The sequence below is a fragment of the Chiloscyllium plagiosum genome, unplaced genomic scaffold (assembly GCF_037043375.1).
Source record: "Chiloscyllium plagiosum isolate Xiang-an unplaced genomic scaffold, Cpla_swu_hap1 HiC_scaffold_18, whole genome shotgun sequence".
NCBI lineage: Eukaryota > Metazoa > Chordata > Chondrichthyes > Orectolobiformes > Hemiscylliidae > Chiloscyllium > Chiloscyllium plagiosum.
This window is the reverse complement of record NW_028270156.1, coordinates 32,524,513-32,552,349: the sequence shown is the minus strand read 5'-3', so window position 1 is coordinate 32,552,349 and position 27,837 is coordinate 32,524,513. Positions and strand designations below refer to the sequence as shown.

The window sequence follows — 27,837 nt, the reverse complement described above, 5'->3', positions numbered from 1 at the left end:
TCGTCCAATCCTGGTCTGTTCCACAGTTCTGTTTTGAATTGCAACATCATGAGTGGTTGTGCTTTCAGATTCCTGCACCCTAAGCTCTGGAATTTCCTACCTAACCCAGCTTCTCTGTTTTTCTCCTTCTTTATGCTCCTTAAAATCCCTCTCAACTAACCTTTTCGTCATCTGTCCGATTATCTCCTTATGTGACTTGACGTTGAATTTTTTTATTTAACACTATACCTGTGAGGCACCTTGGGAAATTTTATGAATTTAAAATTATATAAACACATCAGTGTTGTTGCTGCCACATGTCATTCATTAAGCTACTCATTTTTGATATTTCTGAAAGAGACAGCCTAATTTTCATTTAGATGAACCTTTTTGGTCACTCTGTCTACTTCACGTATTAATCAATACTGCTTGGTTTAAATTGAGGTGTGCAGCGTGGATTGGTTCAATCATGTTGTTTTGATACACGGACTCTATATTTAGGAAAGTAAACCTATCCGAGCAACATGCCAAGTGAGATTTATGTGCCCTGCAGTTAGACAGGACTGCGTCTCCAGTCTCATGCTATATGGTTATCACCTTGGTAATGATTTGCGCCTTCTGGTTTGTTTGTTTACACAAATTAAAGCTGGAATGCCCACAACCTATTAAGAGGATAACGGCTATCTATATCTGTCCCTTGGAGATTACTGTTTCAGCTTTGATCGCCTCACCCAGCTCTGATGGTAATTTAAATTGCTAGAGAGATTTTGTAATTGGAAACAACACAACTGACTATGCTTTACAATTTGCTGCTACTTGCTTTGGTCTCTGAATACTTCCCTTGTGTACTGTTTCCTTCCCTTGTGCTCTGACTCTCTCTTTCTGTTATGCCCCTTATAACATACAGTACATGAAACTGGCTCCCTTTACAGGGGCTTAGTGCAGCTGGCAGTAAGAAAGTAAGTTAAACACACCAGACTATCACCAGCAATCATGTTGGACCATCTGGTGTATTGGATGTTTTCCTGGTGTTTACCAATCTGTTTCTTTCTCTTGCCATTCTCACTGGTAAGACCATCATTTCTTGCCAATCCCTCTGAGAAGGTGAGAGACTGAGTCTCTGAAGCCGTTTCAGCCATGCACATTGATAGGATTCTGGAATCACCAATCCGGGCCCAATCTGGGTAACAACAGCAGTTTTGCACCCAAAAAGACATGTTGAACTAGTTAGTGTTCAGGAGCAAATTACTGCAAATGCTAGAATCTGGACTGAAAACAGCAAATGCTGGAGATCACAGTGGGGTCAGGCAGCATCCATGGCAAGAGAACAAGCTAACGTTATGAGTCTAGATTACTGTTCATCAGAGCTGAGCCAGCACAATTTCAGACTAGCTTTCTGTTCCTGGGTTTTCTAAATTAAATTAAATTAAATTCTCTAAGCGATTGGTGATAAGTAAGTAAAGTTCAGATTTGTCAGTATAATTACCGTAACCATCAAATTAAAATTCGTTCAACCACCAGATATATCCAGCTAACAGCAATTATTGTTGAACTATATTAGGAGGTAAATTACTACAGAATATTCCCAGCCTGCTGTGTGTACAATTAGTTGAAACTCATTTGTGTTGGACATTTATATCTTAAGTTAATTTGGAGATATGTTAAGATTTAAAATATAATGTGGTTCTCCTGCTGAGTGTGATGTTTGAGGGGAGGAGGTGACTTTTATATTAACAATAGAAACAGGCTCCTATGTTGCCCCTGTCTCAAGCTACTGGTTAGTTTGAGAATCTCAGAGGTCATATGTGAAGCAACAACAACTTGCCTTTACGTATCTCCTTTAACATGGAAAATAGCCTGAGGTACGTCAGAACAAGCACAAGTCAAATTCAACATCCAACCAAAGGAAAAGAAACAAACAACTTGCATTTACATAATTTCTTTCACAACCTCAGGACATCCCACAGCATTTTACCTCCACTGAAAAACGTCTGAATTGGTGCACTTTAGGAATGTGACAGACAATTGTGCCCATCACAGTCCCACAGAGATGTGGGATGACCAGATTAATTGTTTTTTGACCTGTTTGTTGAATGGTTCATTTGACTAGAAGTTATTAAAGGGGGAGAGAATTTTAAGGAGGGGGCCCCAATGCTTAGTACCTATTTGTCAAATGGAGAGGGGAGTGAAGTACAACGTTACAGTCTAAGGCACCATGACTTTAGTGGGAAAGGGAGGGTGTGCAGTGCTGGAGGAGAGCAGTAGGGACATAAGCAGGAACATTTGACTGGCATGATTTTGGAGGTCATTGAGTGGAAGTGTGATCTGCAAAATTTTGCTTTAAAGAAGGTGTGCAGAAAATTAGATCAAAACCCAAAGGTCCAGGACACCAGAATCCAGATACGCATAGTATCCAATGAATAGGAACTGAGTCAATAAGAACGTGTGGTTTGGGAGGGGAGTGAGACTGGTCAAGGCAAAGGGAAAACAATGCACTAATAAGATCTACATATGTACATGTAGGTGATGATGAGTCTGACTGTTAGATGTCAAGTTTGTTAATGTGCAGAGAGATATAGCCAAAGTTAAAATATATTATTAGTCTTTGAGCAAAATTTAGAATCCTTGTTAGGCAAAGCAGAAGGGTATATAGTTTGAGCTGTTTTTGTGCTGGCTGTATGAGAGGCTTGCAAATGTTGTTTCTGCAAAAAGCACAAGGCTGAATCATGAAGGAGGGTGTATGTTAAGCTAGATATGCTTGCACAAACAGCTACAAGTAGCTGCATCTTGGTTCTGCAGAAATCGCAAGGCGGAATCATGAGGGTATATACCAAGAAATAACTAACCGAAAAGGGAGGTGGTCGACTGGTAGAAACCGATGTATTGACATGACAGTTGCAATTGTCACGCACATAGGGAGTTAGTATGAACAAGATAACCAAATAGGGCAAATAAATATGAGTGGTAGGGGGTGACAGGTTTAGTGTAGTGGGAGATGTAAACAGAGGCGGTGTGAAGCTAGAGCTTGTGATAGGCTACGCGCAACAGCAAAAGCAACAACTGGGAAAAGGGGAGTACCGAGAGTCTCCACTAAACTGTATAAATTGTAATGTAACCTTCTGATCAGGGTGACTACTTGTTTGACACCCTTTCTTGCAAGAATGTTTCAATAAATACCTGCTTCGGAATTTGACTCAGACTGAAATTATTGAACAGTGAGCTTTGTTTCTCACAGCTGATGTGGAGGTGCCGGTGTTGGACTGAGGTGGACAAAATTTAAAAATCACACAACGCCAGGTTAGAGTCCAACAGGTTTATTTGGAAGTACTGTACTAGCTTTCGGAGCACTGCTCCTTCATCAGGCAGCGGTGGTGCAGCATCGTAACACAGAATTTATAGCAAGAGATCTCAGTGTCATGCAACTGAAATGATATTTTGAACAAACCTAGATTGCTGTTAAGTCTTTCATCTTTTAGAATAGGTTGGAGGTTTCGGTTCATCAATATGTAAATCCCAGAGCTTCTTTCCAATCACATTCTCAAGATAACTTAAGGTTTTATTAAAAAAAAAGTGACACCCCAGCTCAGACAATGCATTAAAGATCTGAGCTTAGAGGTCTGTATCCCAACTTTGAGCCAGACTGGTTCTATTTCCAAAGTAGGAATTAATAAAATGTTGCATGGATTGACAGCTTGCATTTACTACCTGCAGATTGTGCGCTTTTTGAACAAAATAGAATTTATCTGCAATTGCAATTCCTGCAAATGCAAATTCACCCCATAGACTTGTGTGTGTGATGGTTAGAGACAGAGAAAGTGTGTGTATCTGTGGGAGAGTGTGAGAGTGTGTGCATGTGAGTGTTTCTGTGTGTGCGTGCTTGTCGAATGTGTACATGAGTGTGACAGAGTATAAGCCTGTGAGAGGGTGTGTGTCTGAGAGAGAGTGTGTACGAGAGAGGGTCTGTGTGAGTGAGAGTATGTAGGAGTTTGTTTGTTTGTGTGTTTAGCATAGTGGGGTCACCTATAGTGTGACTTGAGACCATCCTCATGGGTACCGAACTTGGCTATCAGCCTCTGCTTGGCCACTCTGCGTTGTTGTGTATCCCAAAATCCACCTTGGAGGATGGTCACCCGAAGATCCGAGGCTGAATGTCGCTGACCACTGAAGTGTTCCCCGACTAGGAGGGAACATTCCAGTCTGGCAATTGTTGCACGGTGTCCACTCACCCATTGTTGTAGCGTCTGCTTGGTCTTACCAACATAACGTGCCTCAGGGCATCCTAGCTTGCAACGTATGAGATGGACAATGCTGGCTGAGTCACATGAGTACCTGTTGTGTACATGGTGGGTGGTGTCCCCATGTGTGATGGTAGTATCCATGTTGACACACTGACCACAACCCTATACAACCCTGTCATGGCAACCACTGCAAGATGTGTCAATGTTATCCTGAAGGCTGGGCAGTTTGCTGCACACTATGATCTGTTTAAGGTTTGGCGGTTTTTTAAAGGCGAGCAGTGGAGGCATAGGGAAGGTCTTGGTGAGGTGCTCATCCTCGTCGATAATGTGTTGCAGGCTGTGAAGAATATGACTTAGTTTCCCCACTTCTGGGAAGTATTGGACAACAAAGGGTAACCTTTCGGTTGCATCCCGTGTCTGTATCCTGAGAAGGTCATTATGCCATGTTCTTTGCAACCTGCAACACATTAATGTTGAGGATGAGCACCTCACCAAGACCTTCTCTATGCCTCCACTCCTCGCCTTTTAAAAAAAACGCCAAACCTTAAACAGACCATTGTTCGCAGCAAACTGCCCAGCCTTCAGGACAACATTGACCACAAAACCACACAACCTTGTCACAGCAACCACTGCAAGACATGTCAGAGTGTCGACATGGGTACTACCATTACACATGCAGACACCACCCACCATGCACACGGCAGGTACTCATGTGACTCAGCCAAAGATGCCCTGAGGCACGGAACATTGGCGAGACTAAGCAGACACTGCGACAACGGATGAATGGACACCGCGCAACAATTGCCAGACAGGGGTGTTCCCTCCCAGTCGGGGAACACTTCAGTGGTCAGGGATATTTGGCCTAAGGTGACCATCCTCCAAGGTGGACTTGGGGATAGACAACAATGCAGAGTGGCCAAGCAGAGGCTGATAGCCAAGTTCGGTACCCATGAGGATAGTCTCAAATGGGACTTAGTGTTCATGTCACACTACAGGTGACCACTCTACATTATGCATGCACGCACGCGTGCACAAACACACACTCCTGCATACACACTCACACAGACCCTCTTTCATACACACTGTCTCTCAGACACACACACACACCCTCTCAGAGGCTTATACTCCGTCAACCTCATGAACACACTTCCACATACACTCTCACCCACCTCTGGGGTGAATTTGCATTTGCAGGAATTGTAATTGCAGGTACATTCTATTTTGTTCAAAAAGCACACAATCTGCAGGTAGTAAATGCAAGCTGTCATTCCATGTAACATTTTATAAATTCCTACTTTGGAAATAGAATCGTACTGGCTCAAGTTTGGGATACAGACAGACTCTAACCTTATACCTTTAATGCATTGTCTGAGCTGAGATGGCACCTTTTTTTTTATGAAACCTTAAGTTTTCTTGAGATTGTGACTAGAAAGAAGCTCTGGGATTTCCATATTAATGAACCAAAACCTGCAACCTATTCTAAAAGATGGAAGATTTAACAGCAATCTAGGTTTGTTCAACCTACTAAAGAAGGTGCCAAATTTGACCTACTCTTGGGAAATAAGGCAGGGCAGGTGACAGAGGTGTCAGTGAGGGAGCAGTTTGGTGCCAGCGACCATAATTCTATCAGATTTAAAATAATGACGGAAAAATATAGACCAGATCTAAATGTTGAAGATCTAAATTGGAGGAAGGCCAATTTTGACAGTATCAGGCAAGAACTTTCAAAAGCTGATTGGGCGCAGATGTTCGCAGGGAAAAGGACAGCTGGAAAATGGGAAGCCTTCAGAAATGGGATAACGAGAGTCCAGAGAAAGTATATTCATGTCAGGGTGAAAGGAAAGGCTGGTAGGTATAGAGAATGCTGGATGACGAATGAAATTGAGGTTTTGGTTCAGAAAAAGAAGCATATGTCAGGTATAGACAGGACAGATTGAGTGAATCCTTAGAGTATAAAGGCAGTAGGAGTATACTTAAGAGAAAAATCAGGAGTGCAAAAATGGGACATGATTTAGCTTTGGCAAATAAATTAAGGAGAATCCAAAGGGTTTTTACAAATATATTAAGGACAAAAGGGTAACTAGAGAGAGAATAGTGCCCCTCAAAGATCATCTAGGCGGCCTTTGTGTGGAGCCGCTGGAGATGGGGCAGATACTAAACGAGTATTTTGCATCAGTATTTACTGTGGAAAAGGACATGGAAGATATAGAATGTAGGGAAATAGATGGTGCCATCTTGCAAAAATGTCCATAATACAGAGGAGGAAGTGCTAGATGTCTTGAAATGCATAAAAATGGATAAATTCCCAGGACCTGATCAGGTATACCCTAGAACTCTGTAGAAAGAAAGGGAAGTGATTGTTGGGCCTCTTACTGAGATATTTGTATCATCGATAGTCACAGGTGAGGTGTCGGAAGACTGGAGGTTGGCTAACATGGTGCCAGTGTTTAAGAAAGGTGGTAAGGACAAGCCAGGGGACTATAGACCGGTGAGCCTGACGTCGATGGTGGGCAAGTTGTTGGAGGGAATCCTGAGAGACAGGATGTACATGCAATTGGAAAGGCAAGGACTGGTTAGGGATAGTCAACATGGCTTTGTGCATGGAAAATCATGTCTCACAAACTTGATTGGGTTTTTTGGAGGCGTAACAAAGACGATTGAGGTCAGAATGGTGGACATGATCTTAATGAACTTCAGTAAGGCATTCGACAAGGTTCCCCATGGGAGACTGGTTAGCAAGGTTAGATCTCATGGAGTACAGGGAGAAAATTGGATTTGGATACAGAACTGGCTCAAAGGTGGGGGTTGTTTTTCAGACTGGAGGTCTGTGACCAGTGGAGTGCCACAAGGATCTGTGCTGGATCCACTACTTTTCATCATTTATGCTCGCATCCAAATCATTTACATAAGAGGTAGAGTTAGTATGTTTGCAGCTGACACCAAAATTGGAGGTGTAGTGGACAGCAAAGAAGGTTATCTCAGATTACAATGGGATCTTGATCAGATGGGCCAATGGGCTGAGAAGTGGCAGATGGGAGTTTAATTTAAGTAAGTATGAGGTACTGCATTTTGGGAAAGCAAAGCTTAGCAGGACTTATACACTTAATAGTAAGGTCCTCTGGAGTGTTGCTTTACAAAGAGACCTTGGAGTGCAGGTTCATAGCTCCTTGAAAGTGGAGTCGCAGGTAGATAGGATAGTGAAGAAGGCATATGGTATGCTTTCCTTTATTGGTCAGAGTATTGAATACAGGAGTTGGGAGGTCATGTTGCGGCTGTAGAAGGACATTGGTTAGGCCACTGTTGGAATATTGCATGCAATTCTGGTCTCCTTCTTATCGGAAAGATGTTGTGAAACTTGAAAGGGTTCAGAGAAGATTTACAAGGATTTTGCCAGGGTTGGAGGATTTGAGCTATAGGGAGAGGTTGAATAGGCTGGGGCTCTTTTGCCTAGAGCTTCGGAAGCTGAGGAGTGACCTTTATAGAGGTTTACAAAACTGAGGGGCATGGATAGGATAAATAGGCAAAGTCTTTTCCCTGGGGTGGGGGTGTCCAGAACTAGAGGGCATAGGTTTAGGGTGAGAGGGGAAAGCGATAAAAGAGACCTAAGGGGCAACTTTTTCATGCAGAGGGTGGTACGTGTAAGGAATAAACTGCCAGAGGATGTGGTGGAGTCTGGTACAGTTGCAAGATTTAAGAGGCATTTGGATGGGTATATGAATAGGAAGGGTTTGGAGGGATATGGGCTGGGTGCTGGCAGGTGGGACTACATTGGGTTGGGATATCTGGTCAGCATGGACGGGTTGGACCGAAGGGTCTGTTTCCATGCTGTATATCTGTGTTGTATCAGTTGCTCAACACTGAGACCTCTTGCTCTGAATTATGTTTCTTATGATCCTGCTCCACAGCTACCTGATGAAGGAGCAGCACTCTGAAATCAAGTAGTTCCAAATAAACCTGTTGAACTATAACCTGGTGTTGTGTGATTTTTAACTTGGAAAGAAAGAGGAATTGTGACCTTGGTAATAGCCTGTCTTATAGATTTTTGAGTCAGAAGGTTCAAAGTGCCACTCCATTTATTTTAGCTCTAATCCTAGTTGACACTACAGCACCGTACTGTGTGAGTGAGCACTGTATTGTCAGAAGTACCATCTTTCAAATGAGACATTAAACAGGGGCTCAGTCTGTCCTCTGATATTAATTTAAAAATTCCCATGGCCACAATTAGGTGGGCAGCATGGTGGCTCAATGGTTAGCACTGCTGCTTCACAGCGCCAGGGACACAGGTTCAATTCCCACCTTGGTGACAGTCTGTGTGGAGTTTGTGCATACTCCCCGTGTCTGCCTGTGTTTCCTCCGGGTGCTCCGGTTTCCTCCCACAATCCAAAGATATGCAGGTTAGGTGAATTGGCCGTGCTAAATTGCCCATAATGTTAGCTACATTAGTCAGGAGTAAAGGTAGATGAATGGGTCTGGGTGGGTTGCTCTTCGGAGGGTTGGTGTGGACTTGTTGGGCCGAAGGACCTGTTTCCATACTGTAGGGAATCTAATCTAATCTCAAAAAGACAAGAGAGTTTACCAAGCCAATGTTTTTCTTCAATCAACATCATAAAATCAGAATGTTTAATGATTTACCATAATGCTGCATTTCAGAGCTTTCTGTATGCAAAATAGTTGACGCATTTCCTACAGTACAATTGTGACTACCCTTCAAATTTACATCACTTGCTATAAAAAGCTTTGCAGCAATTGGTGTTGGGAAAGGTGCTTTATAAATGGAGGTGTTTCTTTCATTCTTGCGTCACTAAGTGGAGAGTGTTCTGGTGCTATTGGAGTAGAGTAGAAGAGTTCCCTCAGACAGCAAAATGTAGATTTGGCTCATTGAGTCTCTGTGATAATATAGGCTGCTGTGGTTTTCTGACACAATGGGCACTGGAGATGTGACAAGTGCTACATAAATGCACGTCCAGTATTTCTCACTAGAAGTGGTTAAATATTGAACAATATGTGCTGACATTGTACTGAACAAGCAACAACTTGTGCAAATACATTGTTCATCAAGCACAGATGTCACTCAGTCTACAGACACAAACCTTGAACTAAAGGGTCAGTCCTTTTGCTTACTTCTGAACTGATATTTGCAAGTTTCTGCCAGCCACAAACCTGGAGCCTGAGTGTTTGATAGCAGCTAGTCGTGCTTTTTCTGCTGTGAATTATGCGTGCCTCGTTTGTAATTACTGCTTCCGATTGTGAGCTATAATTATACCTCCTAATTGCACTCTGGGAGGGAGGATTCACTAAGCATTACACAATGTTTGTGTTTTCTTTCATCAAGAACTCTGAAGTTAGTTCTCTGATTTTTTTTAATATTCCCTCACTCTCCAGTTTTTGTTGGTTGAAATTCCTTTCTCTCCTTCTGTAGCCCTTGACTCCATTCACAGATTAATTCCTGCAATGGTTGTCCTGAAATGATTGGATCCTAATGTCGTTATGTGGGATATCCCATACTGTTTTCGAAAACAGCTTGCCTGAATTCCCAAATATAATTTAATACTTCATGCTGTTAAATAGAAACAGCACTAATCCATGGTCTTGTTCTATGTTGCAGGAACTTTATGGGCTATGATTAAGCACCCATTGTACTCAAAGTGGGCAGTGAGGAACTAGTGGAGATCATGGGGAAATGCAGTATAGGTCAGTACATGATAGGATCATGTGCCTAGGATTTTATTGGAATGCAGCATCTCATGGCAAATGAGACATTTTCCATGAGATGTCTCATTTTCAATGTCTCCAAATTGAGACTTTTTTGATCAGTCTTCAACTTAAATAATTATTTGTCCTTCATCTTGCTGGGAGAATTAGCTGATGGTGTGGCTGGAGAACTGGGACCTCACCAATCGTATATCTCCTTTGTCACTGACATTTAAGTATTGAGAGGGAGTCGCGTGATTTTGAATCAAATCTAATTCAGGAATGACAAGGAGGGAAAGCAAGACAGGAAAGACAATTAGGAAAATAATTAAACCTTTTAATCTTTTGCTCATCACTGACAACAATCTTCTACCTGTGGGAATAAAATCAGATAGCTTAGATGCTAAATTGTTTCCCTTCTGTAATAATTATTGTTATCAAAAATCTTCTTGCACAGTGGAGGGTCAGTTAGCTGAATTGGCTGGACAGCTGGTTTTCAATGCAGTGTAATGCTAACTGCATGGGTTCAATGCACCACCATGAAGAATTCTCTTCCATAACCTCTGTGGTGACCCTGTGGTTAAACAACCATCAGTCGTCTTTCTGTAATATGAGAGCAGCCATCTGGTCTGGGAAGACAATGGCAACTTTACCTTCCTTGCACTGCTAATTACCAGCTCTAACTTTCTTCAACATTTTAATTTAGATAAATTAAAGGTGCTGCATTTTGGGAAATCAAATCTTAGCAGGACTTATACAATTATCCTAGGAAGTGTTGCTGAACAAAGAAACCTTGGACTGCGGGTTCATAGCTCTTTGAAAGTGAGTCGCAGGTAGATAGGATAGTGAAGAAGGCGTTTGATATGCTTTCCTTTTATTGGTCAGAGCATTGAATACAGGAGTTGGGGGTTATGTTGAGGCTGTACAGGACATTAGTCAGGCCACTGTTGGAATATTGCGTGCAATTCAGATCTCCTTCCTATCGGAAAGATGTTGCGAAACTTGAAAGGGTTCAGAAAAGATTTACAAGGATGTTGCCAGGGTTGGAGGATTTGAGCTATGGGGAGAGGTTGAATAGGCTGAGGCTATTTTCTCTGGAGCGTCGAAGGCTGAGGGGTGATCTTATAGAGGTTTATAAAATTATGAGGGGCATGGATAGGATAAATAGGCAAAGTCTTTTCCCTGAGGTTGGGGAGTCCAGAACTAGAGAGCATAGGTTTAGGGTGAGAGGGGAAAGATACAAAAGAGACGTAAGGGGCAACTTTTTCACACAGACAGTAGTACGTATATGGAATGAGCTACCAGAGGATGTGGTGGAGGCTGGTACAATTGCAACATTTAAGAGGCATTTGGATGGGTATATGAATAGGAAGGGTTTGGAGAGACATGGGCCGGGTGCTGGCAGGTGGGACTAGATTGGGTTGGGATAACTGGTCGGCATGGACGGGTTGGACCGAAGGGTCTGGTTCCATCGTGTACATCTCTATGACTCTATTTAGTGAGAAATCGACATGCAAATTCAATCTTTTTGTTTAAATGAGGTGACCAAGGTTAAGAAGTAAACTGTGCGAAGGTCATGATGGAGCAGGCCAAAGCAGAAAGTGATGGAGAGTCTCAATGTGAAATGAACCTTTATTTGTCGAATTCACTGACCGATTTGCCCATAAACAATGGTGTGTGTAATGTCAGTTGCAAAGAGATTTGTCCAGCGTTGCTTTCTACTTTTGGCCTCATTTCTGTAATATTTTTATTCTGCCACAGTCTCTGGCCTTGGAATTCTCTGCAGCCAACCTGTCCCAGGATAGTAGCTGCAAGCTGTGAGGATTCAGATTGTCCAAGCCTCCTATTATCTCTCCAAATCTGAGATCCAATGAATTCAGCTTAGTGTCTCCTTGGGCCATTACTGCAGGGACCGAGGTTCAGGGAGGGGCTGTCCTATAATGGTTCTTCAATACATGCTGCAGTGACGACAGCTCTATTTTAGATGCTTTAAGGTTCCTTTGACTGCTGAGGCCATGTAAACATGCACGCTTTGCAAAGGTAAAACCATTTCTTTATTCCATTTCAGGATACAGGAGTTTCTGATAAGACCACCATTTATTACTCAGCCCGAGTTGCCTTGAGAAGGTGGCAGTGGCCTGCCTACTTTTAGCTATTGTCAACTGAGTTGCTATTTGAGAGGAGTTCATTGTTGGATTGGAGTCAGGGATCTCAGCCCAGACAGGGAGAGGACCACACGCTTTCTTCCCTAATGAAACCGAAGTGGCCCTGTTGGCTTTAATGCTAATCCAGTAGTTTAGTGACTTTTTTACTGAGGCCACCTTTTTAATTTCCAGGCTTGTGTAGAAATTAGTCTATAATTTTGAAACCACCACAGTTGGATTTGAACTTGTGTTCAAGTACAATGCCATAACCTGACAGCATACCCATACCTCCGATTCCTCACTCTTACTCCCTCTTTGGACAATGACCTGGCCCGATTGATTCTCTGATGAGGTGGAGTGTTATTTGCAGTTGTGTGAGCTTTGCTGTGATGGAAGTCCAAAATTGCAAAATCAGGCCACCGCCCCCCCTCCCCAAAACCCTCAGTCTCCGGTTTTAACTTAACACTGAACTCGCTTGATGGTGAATTAAATTTATCACGCTGAGTTCAGGATACAGAGGGAGCCAGAGTAGTGAGTAACACACCCATCCATACTCAGTTATGAAACTTGAGATGACTAACATGGTTCTGTGATCAATTACCTCAGCTAATAACAATGTGCCATATTCCAACTCAGGCTGCCTTTGGCCATTCACAGGGCAACACATGAAACGTTTCCCGAGCCTGGCTGCTTCATGACGTTTCACTCTGGGAGCTCTTTACAAAGAGGCAAGGGATGCTTACGTTATGCGAGTTGGCTGAAGAGAGTTTAATTGACAAGAAATAAAGGTAACATTAAGATCTGAAACCTTAGGGGAAAGGGAATGCTGAACTTTAGATTTTGAATTTTGTTCTTACAACGAGACGGTAAGTCCACAACTACTTTGAAGCAAATGAAGTGAGTGATTATGTGGCATAAGGGTTGTTGCAATCTGTTTCTCATTTTATTGGCTTGGTCCTGTATCTTAACAGCTGTGGTAGTTCATCAAGGAAGAGGCTTTTATGAAAACTGTAGTTAAACTTTCACTTATTGGTGGCGGATTGCGTTGTCAAAAAACATGAACTCACGCAGGCGACAGCTTGCCCGTGTGTGGTTTCTGGGCAGGTGTAGAAAGCCCAATACTTTGTGGTTTAAAAATATCACGGTGTTGAGAGAGCGGATGAGACTGTTCGAAAGCTTGTTGTTTTCAGAATGAGCTGTGCTTTAGTTCAGAGAAAAGTCTGAGGCGGTTTAGCAGGCGACTTTCCCAGCCCCCAGCACATTTTAACAAAGCTGTACATCATGTTCCAGCTTTAAAAGGAAGACTCACACTGCTACAAACCTTTGGCATGTCCCAAAACATTCTGTCAGTGATGTACCTTTAAAGCGTAGTCACTGTAGTAATCTCGGAAACATGGCAGTGGGTTTTTTTTTTGCAGAAACTCATCAGGCTCTCCCAGTCAGCAGTGTGACAGTGGCAAGATAATCTCTTTTACATTGTTGAGCGATACGTTATTGGTCCCAGGACTTCGGGGTGAGCTCTCTTGCGCTTTGTAATAGTTACCAGGTTAGTCTTTATATCTGTGCGAGCAGGCAAGATCTTGCCCTCGGAACAGTGGCGATTTGTGGAAAGATGTCTGAAATGTATAAACATATCCAGAAGTTCTTGATTCCAGAAGTATTAATTTTAAACAAATGATGACAGTTCAATAGTTGATTGGCGGCAAAGTATTTTGGGATCTTTCTGTGTCTGTGCTGAATCAACCTGAAATTCCCTTCTTTCTGATATACATTCCGAGGGGGAGAGAGTCCTGGGTATGGCTGTCGATAATTGTTTATGCAACTGCTTTAGATTGCTGGCTGACTTTCGTGAGTTTAAGGCACCTTTTTAACTCTGCCTAGCTAAAGAAGCAAGTTGAGGGAAGAGTTAATGAGCCAAAGGAAGTTACTTTGTCATGAGTTTCCTTTAGCTGAAGTATTGTAACAAGTTCTTCAGCTCAGGAGAGGCGGGGTGAACAGCAAGGACCTTTTCAAATGATTTCAAAGGAGTCCCGTCTATTTTCTTAATGGATTTGTGATGTCGGTATTCACCTGAATTGTTGGATTATTTGAGAAGACTGTTCAAGTAAAACGTAATAGTGTCGAAAGTTAACATCATGTCATGGACGGAGGTGCAAAGTTGGAGGTATAATACCTTAAAGTCAGTACTGAGAGAGCCCCGTGGGTCAGTGTTAAGGGAGAGTAGCACTGTCGTGGGGTCAGTACTGAGAGACCAGTGCACAGTTCTAGATAATGTGTTAAACTGCATCCCTTCAGAGAACTATAGCATCCTTGCAGTGTGGAAGAGAGTCCACTTGGCCCATCGAGTCTGTACCGTCCCTCCAAAGGGCATCTCACCCTCCCATCCTATCCACATTTCCCATGTGCTAATCTACCTAGTCTGCACATCTTTGAACTGTGGGAGGAAACCGGAGCACCCGGTGGAAACCCACACACACAGAGAGAATGTACGAACTCCACACTGTGTGTGTGAGAGGGTGGAATCAAACCCAGGTCCCTGCTAACAACTGAGCCACAGTGCCACTCAGCTCCAGGGGAATGTAAAGGATCCCATGATCGTTATAATGAAGAAGATCAAGCGAGTTGGTCCTGATCAATGTCCTTTAACATAATTATAATCGAATATCTTGCAATTTGTCTCATTGCTGTTTGTTGGATCTTGCTGTGCACCGCCGCCATGATTCCTACATTACAGAAGTATCTACACTTCAAGGCATACTTAGTTGGCGGTGAATTTCTTTGGGTGTCCTGAGGTTGTCAGCGGTGCTATAGAAATGCAAGTTCTTGATGCAGTGTGTTTTGACGCCAGCACACAGTGAAATGTCAGAGTAAAAGCAAGTAACACCTTGGGAAAACCCCCACCCCGGTAAATTTTAAGGCAGCATAAATCATCCAAGAGGATTCCTGGGCAAATCCCCGTGAAACTAAATTCCCTGTGTCTGCTCCTTGTGCGGAGACACACTTGTAAAGGAACTTTGCTCACCAAAATCACCGAGGTGCTTGAAAGTGGGGAAAAAAACTTCTGCGGATATTAAAATGCTCCAAGAAAATTTTGGAAGACGTGCAAAGTTAATTTGACTTGGTTACGTTGACTGAATAAGCGGATCTCCTCCTCTGTGAATAGTTTGTTTTAATATGTGATAAGATGTTTTCTCTCACAAAGGAAAACAATCTTCAGCATGCAAAAAGCCCTGATTTAACCACTTGTAAGATCACCTTACTCGAGTTACTTCTTGCTGGATTAATTGTGCCTTTGTTTTGGAAACTTTTCAGGTTCACAATGTCTGGAAATAAACGTTAATTCGTGCTGTCAGTACACAACTCCGACGCGCTTCTCTTGAGTGGGGACCACCATCAGACCATGGGTGAAAATGACAATGACAAAACCAGCCAAGCTGGACAGCTCTTTGAGAACTTTGTTCAAGCCCCGACATTTAAAGGCACACTGCAGGCATTCCACATCCTCTGCCGTTATCTGGACCTTGACCCTTTAGATCATCAGATGTTCTACTCCGTGCTGAAGTCAAAAGTCAACACATGGAAAGCGAAGGCGCTTTGGAGCAAGCTGGACAAACATGCCAACCACAAGGAATACAAGAAGGGCAAAGCCTGCACCAACACACAGGTGAGCGGAGTTTAACCTGAGCAACCTCCAATGACCCAATAAGGGTACCGAAAACAGGAGGTGGGATAGACCACTTGGCTCTTTGAGATGTAAATGGATCTCTCCTCAAGCACTGAGCCCCTCTGTTTCAAATCTACTTTTGTAACCACCCGCCTCAGGACAGAACCACCTTAAGTCCCCTATCTGCGCCATAGGCTGATGTCTCACCTTCCACAGCAACTCCACCTTCCCGCAGCATCCCCTAATTTCCGACGTAATGATAAATCTATCGACCTCTATCTTGTAGATTCACCAACTGCACACACGCCGCTCTGAGTTAGACTATTCGGCGTGAAGATATTTCCCCCCCCCCTCACCCCTGAACAGCTGACCAGCGATCCAGAGAGACTAATAGCCCCTGTTCTCATTTCTCCAGCCAATCTACTCTGTCAAGCCCCCTAAGAATTTTCCACGTTTCTATTGAGGGCGGCACGGTGGCTCAGTGGTTAGCACTGCTGCCTCACAGCACCAGTAACCTGCCTGGGACGACTGTCTGTGCAGAGTTTTTATGTTCTTCCCGTGTCTGCGTGGGTTTCCTCTGGGTGCTCCAGTTTTCTCCAATGATGTGCAGGTTAGGTGGATTGGCCATGGGAAATGCAGGGCTATAGGGATAGGGGAAGGGTTGAGTGTGGATGGGATACTCTTCAGTGAGTCCATGTGGACTTGTTGGGCTGAATGGGCTGTTTCCATACTGTAGGGATTCTATTCTATGATAGACCATCCCTCATTCTGCTAAATTCGAAGGAATGTAGGCCTAGTTCACTCAATCTGACCTCATACAGTCCACTCCCACCCCACTCCACCCCACCCAACCAATGTTGTATTCTCTCTAAGACAAGTACAGTTTGTCCTTTGCTGGATAAAGTCTACGGAACATGTTTCAGTGCTGCTACTAAACAATTCAGGACATAGTTGTCACCACAATGCAGTCTCATCACAACATTGGGCTTGTGACTGTGTATAAACAGAAAATTCTGAGTGGGTAAGGCAGTACCTGTGGAGAGAAACAGACTTAAACTTCAGGCTGATGGCCCTCAGGTCAGCAAAATGTTCGAGATACAGTGGGTTTTCAGCAAGTGCAAAGACAGGGGAAGGGACAGAACCAAAGGAGAGGTTTTTGTGAAAAAGCAGGTTGGATTAAATGGTAAAGGAGATGGTAGGATAAGGCAAAAGGTGATATTAAATGGGGCAAGTAAAGAAACAAAAATGGGGATCTAGGGGCAGTAAGAAATGTGGTAACAGTGAAATTATTACCACCATCTGCTGCTCAAGACAATAGAATCAGTTGTTAGGATCTGAAGATGTTGAAGTCACATTATCCGGAAGGTTATAATGTATTTAATAGAAAGACCTTTTTAAGTAATTTCAATGGACTGATCGAGTTTACAAAGGACTGAACATTGCTTCATTAATAACTCTACTGTGAGTGGGTTTAAACCCCTAACACTTCAGTACCAACTCAGAGGGACATTGGTGCATCATCTTTTGGAGGAGATGTCACACCAAGAGCCCATTCAGGTGGCTGTTAACGATTGAAGGTGGTAATAGATCTCCTCTTCTCTGGAGCAGTGTCAAATGTGCATGGTGGCACCATGGTCATAACTGCTGCCTCTCAGCACTAGGTACCTGGGCACGATTCCTGCCTCGAGTGATTGTTGGTGTGGAGGTTGCACATTCTCCCCATGTTTGTGTGGGTTTCTCCGGTGCATTAGTATCCTCCTACAGTCCAAAGATGTGTGGGTTACGTGGATTGGCCATGGTAAATTACCTGTAGTGTCCAGGGCTGTGAAGGCTAGGTGGATTAGCCATGGGAAATGCAGGGTTATGGGGATAGGGTGGGGGGATGGGGCTGGGTCTGGTTGGGATGCTGGTCATACGGTCAGTGTAGACTTTATAAGCCAGATGGCCTCTTTCTGCACTACAGGGATTCTGAGGTTCTAAATGCACTCCTGAAATCCAGGTAGAAAACATTTGCCATCTTATATGTATTCAGCAAATTTGTTGAAGTCGCAGATAAAACCCAATAACCTGCTCAATAACTTGATCCTTGGAGACCCTTCTCCAGTCAGACCCTGCCTTTCAACACCAATCCTTCAATGAAATCCCGTACCATGTCCCCATACAGAGGTTCACAAATCCATAGTTTACCTGTGTTTATATGAAAGGGGTGAGCCACGTTTCTACTAACGGGATGTTGTTTGATTTCAATGATCTCTGATGAGAGGCTACTCCACATGAACCCCTGCAGAGTTTTTTTATCTTCTTGGGAAGTGTTCTTGGGATGTGATAGGAATAAAACATTCCTGCACAGACTTTGTTGCCTCACTCCCCTGAGATTTGAGTGCCAGAAATAATCAATGCTCAGTTCACTCTTTCTTTCGTTGAACGTGATCCAGCCTTTTCTTTTCCAAGTTTGTGGTCAGTGGGAGAAACGTTTAACTGCTAGTTGCTTTTAACAGCATTGCTGCAATTCCTGGAATTAGAATAGCAGCCGAGAAGCAGTAATCCGGAGATGAATGCATTTCCTTGGAAATTTTACTTACTTCTTCGGACCCTCCTTAAAATCTACCTCTCTGTCCAAATGTTTGGGCCTCTCTTCATTTCTCCTCATTGATGGAATTTTTCCTGGATGTGTTTCCATGAAGTGTCTTGGGGACCTTGCATGCCTACGATAATGGTGCTATGTTAATGCAATTTATTGTGATTCCGAGGGGTGGTCTTGGAGTGCTTAAAAACTGATGGTAGCTTCCCATTTCTGCCCGTTTATAGTTTAACACAGATGCAATGTTTAGTGGAAGTGATCAAAATACTGACAGGGCAGAAGACAGCTAAAGGTTCTTCACTTGCATCATGATGGTGAGACTGGAGAGGATGCAAGTGAAGAACCTTTAGCTGTCTCCTTCCCTGTCAGTATTTTGATCACTTCCACTAAACATTGCATCTGTGTTAAACTATAAACAGGCAGAAATGGGAAGCTACCATCAGTTTTCATTATTTATGTTTTAGTACAGACCTGACCTAGCAATAGTAGATCCTTCTAAATATGGTAAACCATTATTTGTCACTGGCTAGGCCTCAGTTGGATTGTTGTGTTCAGCTGTGGACACCACACTGTAGAAAAGAGGTGAAGGTCTTGGAGACAGAGCAGTGGAGGTTGATTGGGGTGGTAAGGAATTCAGTAATGCAGGGAGACCGAAGCAGCCAGGATTATTCTCCTCAGAGCAGAGGAGGTTAAAAGCTATTCTGAAGAAGGTTCAAATTTTTAAAAAAATTCAATCTAATTTTCTAATCAACTTGTTCAGATTTGTTATTACACATCTCTGGACCAGGTGGGACTTGAACCCTGGCCTTTCAGTCCAGGGATAGGGACACTACCACTGTTCCACAAGAGGGCCTGAAGGCGACTTCATCCTGATCGGAAATGTTAACTTTGTTTTCTTCCACACATGTTGCCTGCCCTTTGGAGCATTGGCAGTACTTTCTGTTACCATGTAAAGTTTAACAGAGGTGCTCAAAATTCAGAATGATTTTCAAGGGAATAAATAATGCAAAACTGTTTCCAATGACAGGATGGTTAATAAGCAGAGGACAGAAGTGTAAGGGTAACTGACCAAAGAACCAGAGGAGAGATTAAACCAATTTTTTTTTAAACAGTAAGTTGAGATCTGGAATGTGCTGTATGAAAAGATGGTGGAAACTGATTCAACAGCAATGTTGAAAGGGGATTTGTTAAATACCTGAAAAGAGAAAAGTTGTAGGACAAACTGAAAGAGCAGGGAACACAGTCACGATGGACTGAATAACCACTTTCTGTGCCATGTGATGATAGAGGGAAATATTTAATGGAACACAAGTAGAGCAAGTAGACTAGAATTGTTATCTGTGTAATAGGGATGGCTCAAGTCAAAACTTTAGAATCAGAATAACCCTCTAGATTTATTCTAATGGACACAACAGAGACCAATTTCGACTCCGGTTCCTAAATCTTGCATTGGTCCTTAAAACAAGAACGAGTGCACAGGCTCTGTATGAAGAATGTAGAATTGATAGAAGCCAGATTTACTCATGGAAAGACAGAGCAGTGACCCTGCAAAGTGGTGTGATAACCTCTGCATTCTGGGGATATGGATTGGCACCTTAAATGGGCACAGTGGTAGAGTGGCAGTGGTGTAGAGTTAGGTCCTACCTTCATTCCTTGCATTCTTGCCTCTGTGTTATTTTGAGCTGATATGACTATATCAGGGGTTGAGTTCCGACAAACCTTGTACTGTGGGGATCCAGAAATGAGTGTCAGATGATGGTGCAGAGCTAGCAGCACCACAATCAGACATCTCCCTCTGGCTGCTAGTGAAGGCTGCTATTTATTTCCATTAGAAAAATTAAAGTCACCACTTGCCTTTCACAACCCTGTGACATTCCCGTGAAGTGCTTTAGATGCTAGTCATGATTTGGTGAATAGGAGTCTCGTCTCTGATTCAGGCAATTCAAATCCTACTCTAGGACCTAAGCACAGTAATCTAGGCTGGCAGCTCATAAGTGCTGTATGGAGGATGCGCTGCATAGTCAAAGATGCTGTCCTTCAGATATGACATTAAGCCAGGGCCCTTTCTGGGCTCTCAAGTGGTCAGAAAGTGTTCCATGGCTCCACTTCAAAGAAGTATAGGGGATATGTTCCTCTTAAGTGGATGATTCAATTAGATCATGGCTTCACTGTACATTAACTGTATCTACCTGCCTTGGTTCTGTATTCCTTAACACTCTTACCAATAAAAGTATATCTATCTTGGTTTTAAATTTTCAGATGACCCCCTTGCATTCTCTGTCCCCTTCCAACAACACCCTCCATACAGCACTTATGACACCATCCAGGACAATGCAACCTACTTGTTTGGCACCACATCTACAAACGTTCAATCCCTCCACCACCGGCATTCAGTAGCAGCAGTGTCTACTATCTACGAGATGCACTGCAGAAATTCATCAAAGATCCTTCCAAACCCACGACCACTTCCTCCGACAAGGATAAGGGCAGCAGATACTTGGGAATATCACCACCTATGAATTTCCCTCCAAGTCACTCACCACTCTGACTTGGAAATATACTGCCGTTCCTTCACAGTCGTTGGGTCAAAATCCTGGAATTACTTCTGTACTGGCATTGTGGGTCCACCCACAACAAGTGGACTGCAGCGATTCAAGAAGGGAGCTCACCACCACCTTCTCAAGGGCAAATAGGGATGGGCTATCAATGCTGGCCAGTCTCAGACGCCCAAGTCCCACAAATGAAAAAAAAGTTCGAATTGTGAGACTGAGTTCCAGATTTCCACTTTGCAGAAACAGGTGTTTCCTGACATCACCACCAAATGATGTAGCCCTTGTTCAAGGAAGCATTTTAACCAAGCTCACCTGGGATTCAAGCAGGTAGCAGTAGGACAGCTATGATGGCTTCCTCTGAATTCTTGATACATTGAACTAGCAGGTTGCTCCTGTAACATAAAAATATAGAAAAAAGATCAGAAACAGACCATTCAGCTGTTTGAGCCTGCTTTGCCATTCATTATAATCCCGGCTAATCACCCAATTCAATAACCTGTTTCCAACATGTCCTTTGATTCCCTTTAATGCCTAGTGCCATATTCAACTCCTTGAAATCATACAATAGTTTGGCCTGACTGCGCTCCACAGCCTCACAGTGCTGTGGGTGAAGAAATTTCTCCTCGACTCAGTCCTAAATGGTTTACCCTGTATTCCCCATTCCAAGAACATCCTTCCTCAGATAAGGAGACCAAAACTACATGCAGGTATGGCTTCACCAATGCCCTATATAATTGCAGCAAGAGATTCCTACTCCTGTACTCAAATCATCTTGCAATGTAGGCTAACATATCACCTGAATGTTTATCTTCGGTGACATGTCTGAGGACACCGAGGTCTCGTTTGATATTCCACTTTCCCCCCCCCCCACCCCATCCTTCAATTTACAGCCATTCAAATAATAATCCACCTTCATCTTTTGGCTCCAGAAATGGATAACCTCATACTTATCTATATTATACTTCACCTGCAATGTATTTGTCCACTCGCTCAGCTTTTCTAAATCACACTGAAGCATCTCTGCATCATCCTTACAGCTCACCCTCCCACCCAGCTTAGTGACAAATGCAAACTTGGAGATCTTGCACTTGGTTCCCTCATCTGAATCATTCATACAATTATGAAAGGCTGGGATCCTTGCACTGATTCCTGTGGTACCCCACTCATTACTACGTGCCATTTGTAAAAAGCCCTGTTTACCCTACTCTGTTTCCTGTCTGCCAGCCAATCTTGTATCAATGTCAGTACATTGCCCCTACTCCCATGGGTTTTAATTTTACATGCTAATTTCTTATTTGGAACATTGCCAAAAGTCTTCTGAAAGTCCAAATAAACCACATCCATTGAGTCCTCTAATCAACTCTGAGTTACATCCTCAAAGAGTTCCAGTAGATTTGCCAAGCCCAATTTTCCTTTTTGTAAATCCATGCTGATTCTATCCAACTCTGCCATGGTTTTCCAATTGCACAGCTATTAAATCTTTAATAATGGCCTCTAAAATTTTCCCTAGTACCAATGTCAGGCTGATTGGTCTATAATTCCTGTTTTTCTCTGTCTTTTTAAACAGTAGAGTTACATTAGTTACTCTCCAGTCTGTAGGAACTGATCCTCAGTCTATAGAATCTTGGAAGATGAACACCAATACCTCCACAGTTTCTGGAGCTACCTCTTTAAGTACTCTGGAATGAAGATAATCCTGGTATTCCCATAGGTCAGAAGGTCATTAGTTAGAGCACCCCATCCAGAGAAATAATCCAGTCCGACATCTGCAGTGCAGGACCAAACATTGCCATCTTTCGGTTGAGATGTTCATCAAGGCCCCATCTGTCCCATGTAAAATAACATAGAGTACATCTTGTAGAAGAACAAGGGAGTTCTTCCTAGGGCCAAGGCCAATATTTATCATTCATCCAACATCACTTTTAACACCAGATTAATTGATCATTATCTCACTTCTGCTTGTTGGAGCTTTCATAGTGCAATTGTCTGTCACACTTCCTGTTTTACAACAGTGACAATGTTTCAACAGTATTTTGTCAGCTGTAAAATGCACCAGGATGTTGATGTGAAAGATGCTGAATAAATACTTTTTTTCTCTCTCATTTAGAGTCAAACAGCATGAAAACAGACTCTTTGGTCCAACCATTACATACCAACCATAATCCCAAACTAAAGTAGTCCTACTGACTTCACTTGACCCATATCCTTCTAAACATTTCTTATTCATGTATTTGTATAAATGACTTTTAAATATTGTTACAGTACCCTCTTCCACCATTTCCTCTCAAAATTCATTCCACACACAAACCACTGTCTGTGTAAAACAAAAATTGCTCCTCATGTCCTATTTTTAAACTTTTCTCGTCTCACCTTAAAAATATGCACCTTAGTCTTGAATTCCCCCACCCTAGGGAAAATACACCTGCTATTCACCTTATCTATGCCCCACATAATTTTAAAAACACGGTTAGGCCACTGTTGGAATATTGCATGCAATTCTGGTCTCCTTCCTATTGGAAAGATGTTGTGAAACTTGAAAGGGTTCAGAAAAGATTTACAAGGATGTTGCCAGGGTTGGAGGATCTGAGCTACAGGGAGAGGCTGAACAGGCTGGGACTGTTTTCCCTGGAGTGTCGGAAGCTGAGGGGTGACCTTATAGAGGTTTACAAAATTGAGGGGCATGGATAGGATAAATAGACAAAGTCTTTTCCCTGGGGTGGGGGAGTCCAGAACTAGAGAGCATAGGTTTAGGTTGAGAGGGGAAAGATATAAAAGAGACCTAAGGGGCAACTTTTTCATGCCGAGGGTGGTACATGTATGGAATGAGCTGCCAGAGGAAGTGGTGGAGGCTGGTACAATTGCAACATTTAAGAGGCATTTGGATGGGTATATTAATAGGAAGGGTTTGGAGGGATATGGGTCGGGTGCTGGCAGGTGGGACTAGATTATGTTGGGATATCTGGTCGGCATGGACGGATTGGACTGAAGGGTCTGTTTCCATGCTGTACATCTCTATGACTCTATAAGGTCACCCCTCAACCTCCTATGCTCCAGTGAAAAAAGTTTTAGCCTCTCCTTATCTCAAACCTTTCATTTCTGGCAACATTATGGTAAATCTCTTCTGAATCCTCTGCAGTTTGATAATATCCTTCCTATAACAGGGCGATCAGAACTGGGCACAGTACTCCAGAAGTGGCCTCACCAGCATCCTGTACAATCAACATGACACCCTAACCCCTATTCTCAAAGGTCTAAGCAATGAAGGCAAATGTGCTAAATGCCTGCTTAACCTCCCTGTCTACATGTGATGCAAACTTCGAAGAATTATGTACCTGAACCCTTAGGTCTCTCTGTTCTATAACACTACACAAGGCCCTATGTTTAATTGTTTAAAATACAATACCTCGCATTATCCAAATTAAATTCCATTTGCTGCTACTCAGCCCATTGACTCAATTGATCAAGATCTCTTCGATAACCTTGAAGTTATCTAGAGAAGAGAGATAGGGCTGTATTTTCAATGGCATTCAGGCACTGGTTTTATAAAAGGGCTCTGACAGGTGCCCTGTACCACTGGGTTTCAGCTGTGATTACCCAGTCTCTGTAACTGTTGGACAACAAACAGTCCACTGCAGATTTTGTCGAAAAACACGTTTTCCTTTGCCTTCACAAACAGGGTGACCCTCAATGAAATAACCACAACGCACTGATGTGAAATGATTTGAGGACAGACCAGAGGAGAGATGGGAATTTAATTTTAGATGCAGTGAGTTCTTGTAATTTGCAATGAACTGTCTGCAAGGACGAAGGAAGCAGATTAAATTGCAACGTTTAAAAGGAAATCGGATATATTCTTGTGAGAAAAGTATGGGACTGAGATTTGTTGACAACTTGTGAACCCTTGCTTTCTCTCAATATACCCCGATTTTCATGAATTACCTTAATTATCCATTAAGCCAGCCACAAGAAGTTAAGACAAGTCATTAACAGAGTAAGAATCCTTCAAATGCAGTCTGATTTTTTTTTTAATGGTTGCCAATTAATCTCCCAGGCTTCAGCCTGAACAATTAAAATTGTGAAATCTCATTCCAATAGTTTAATTTTTTTTTGTTAGATTTACAAGAGGTTCACTTTCCCTTTTACTCTTTTCTTTTTCCCCTTGATCCAATCTTTCTTTCCCTCTTCCTGGCCTTCTTTCTGAATTAAACTCAACTGTAGTTAATCCAATTTCCTCTTCCATCATTCTGCTGTTGCTTTCTCAGTCTTTGAAACCCATTGATTAAGGAAATGGACTGTTAGTCACATCATTCACTCAGGTCCCAGATCTACCATTACAAATGTGCTGCACTGTTACCTGCTTCCACACCTCACAAGTTACAATATGAATCATACTGGAGCTGAGAGTGATCCACCCAGCTCATAACTGCAAATAATGGCCCAGTGTGTAGCATCTGCTGCTCTGGATTCCAGTGTAAAACTTTGTTTTACTAACAGATGGTAAATGTTTTGACTGTTTCCCTAGTACAGTGAACTATGTAAATGTGGAAAAACTTGCTGCACAGTTGAATGGCATTTGTTTTTAAAAAAACGGATTCCATTGGGTAATATGTGATATGTGGTTTGTTGGCTTTTGAAACAGGAAGAAACCCGTCTCTTGTTTTACGTCAAGCCTTCTACTAGCAAGTGACACTGCACCTTTTGAGTTCAGACCCAATTTAATCTTCAGCATATGAATAACCTTTACAACTGCAAATATCCCAAAGCTGCAAAGTTTAATCAGGAAGGGAATCGAGCGTTATGGGGAATTGGCAGGAAAGTGGAGTTGAGGATTAATGGATCAGCCACAATCTGATTGAATGGCAGAGCAGACTCGATGGGCTGAATGGCCTACATCTACTCCTATTTATTATGGTCTTAGTTATAAAACTGAGAAATCAGTCATTTTCAATTCTTCATTGTACAGACCTTTCTCCTATCTATCTATTTATTTATTGTGTCTGTGTGAGATTAGTGAAGCAGCCGGTTCCTCCAGCCTCCTGGCATTGAAATCCTATGTTTAAGATGTGTCTGAATTAAAGTCTTGTGTTGCCACCTTGTCTGTGAATAATTCTGTTTATCTCACTGACCGAGTTTGGCCTCCAAACTGGTACAGATTTACAATGCTGATTAGTCAGCTGCTGATGACTTAATTAGATTGTAGCTGGATCATGTAGCCATTCATTCCTACACTAAATGCCATTTGACCACAGACTGAAAGAAACCAGTCCATCTTGGTGTACATCTTCATAAGGATTCTTGTGTTGGGGAAGTTTACAAAACTGTTTCAGTTCAGTTTTTTTTTTCCAAAATGTAAGTTTCAGTCTTAATTCAGTGGACAGCACTCTCACTTCCAGGTCGGGAGATGTGGTTTCAAGTGCGGAGAAAGTGGAAAAATTAGTTTGACTCTGAGCCCTGGCCACAGCAGGGGAAGGTTAGCCAACTCCATGTCCTCGATTACTAAGCGGGGAGCTGCTGATGGAAGACATCATGTGACCAATGCCACTGAAGGCAGGATTAATTAATGTGTCTTAAGAAGGATCACTTGAATAAGACACTGTGGTCAAATTGATAGTATAAGAGGTGCTGCCACTGTATGAGCTTGCAGTGGGGCCCTACCCTGACTGCTTTCTCTTGGCTCAGGCACAACATAAGAATGGTCAGGACTCCGATCCCTCTTTGTTTGGTCGAACTCCGATTTCCTTATTCTTTCAAAACCCAGACTAAATTGGGAGAAACCAGAGATCAGTCCGAGATCATGCCCAAAACCAGATTATTCAGTCATTTATCTGACTGCTGCTTGTGAACTCTTGCTATGCACAAATTGACTGTCACACTTCACCCCAAACCAAAGTGACCACACTTCAAAATGTTACTTTGTGAATTCTAAAGCACTTGTGACATCTTCATGATATGAAAAGTGATGCTTAAAGTGTTGTAGATATAAGAAGGAGTGGCAATTCTTTTTTCATATTTCCTTACAATTAAAGCCTCTCTTCCATGGGATTAACTCCATGAATGAAGATGAGAATGGCATGGAATATTTTGATATGATGAGAATGTTGCTGTGGGCCTAGCCCATTACTCTGGCTGACCAGTATTCTCAGTAGGAGTATCAGAAGTGTTTGCAGACTGATGATCAACCTGTTTGGTTGTGTTATGTCATACCTTCCATAGCCATGGAGTCCTGAAGTGGGTCTTCAACCTGGAGCTTTAACCAAACACAGTGACACTTCCACTGTGCCACAAGCATCTGCTCAGACCATGTAGATTTTCCCTGCTCACTCCACCTTGATCTTCTTTGTGGCTGCAGTCACGTTCTCAGTAAAACAGCATGGCTAGTTATAACAGTTTGTTTACACAGCACTGGGAGGAGTAAGCAAAAGAATCCTCTGGAGATGTATCTTTATTGTTTGCAAACTGTGCTCCGGAACATTCAAAAGTTGATTGTTTAGTTTAGAGAAAAAATTCTCTAATGATTGGATGATTCTAATCATCTCACCCACAGCACTTTGTCAAATAAAACTGTAACAAAACATAGTTTCATACAACACAAAATAGGCCATTCAGTCTATCGCTCTGTGCTGGCTCGCCAAAAGCTGATCTATTAGCCCGATGTTTCTTTAGAGCCTTGTAAAACTGCTGTAAAAAGCTTTAGGTCACAGCTGATATATTGTGTGTAGTTCCGCACGACAGGAAGGATGTGACTACACTGGAGGGGGTGCAGAGGAAATTCACAAGGATGTTGCCTGGGATGGAGTTCTGAGGAGTGATTACATATACACAAAGAGGGATCAGAGACCCAACCATTCTCCATACCCTTATATTGCTCCCAAGCTAAGGTAAAGCAGTTTAGCCATGAAAAGAGGCTGGATAAGCTCAGCCTGCTTTCATTAGAGCAAAGAAGGTTGAGAGGGGACCTGATTGAGGTGTATAAGATTATAAGGGGCAT

At 42.7% G+C, this 27,837-nt stretch overlaps 1 protein-coding gene across 16 annotated transcripts in view; it reads left to right on the top strand.

Moving 5' to 3' along the window:
* LOC122557729 (F-actin-monooxygenase mical2-like) overlaps window positions 1-27,837 on the top strand; it is a 296,049-nt gene that overhangs the window by 54,767 nt on the left and 213,445 nt on the right. For 11 of the 16 annotated variants that reach the window (XM_087996423.1, XM_087996422.1, XM_087996419.1 and 8 more), the window contains one exon: window positions 15,365-15,716. In XM_087996423.1, the coding sequence (XP_087852549.1) occupies window positions 15,453-15,716 (264 nt within the window). In that variant the 5' untranslated portion in view covers window positions 15,365-15,452. Of the gene's footprint in view, window positions 1-12,709; window positions 12,919-13,458; window positions 13,599-14,066; window positions 14,217-15,364; window positions 15,717-27,837 lie in introns of those variants that run through there. The other 5 variants (XM_087996410.1, XM_087996412.1, XM_087996415.1 and 2 more) reach the window with 5 other exon arrangements.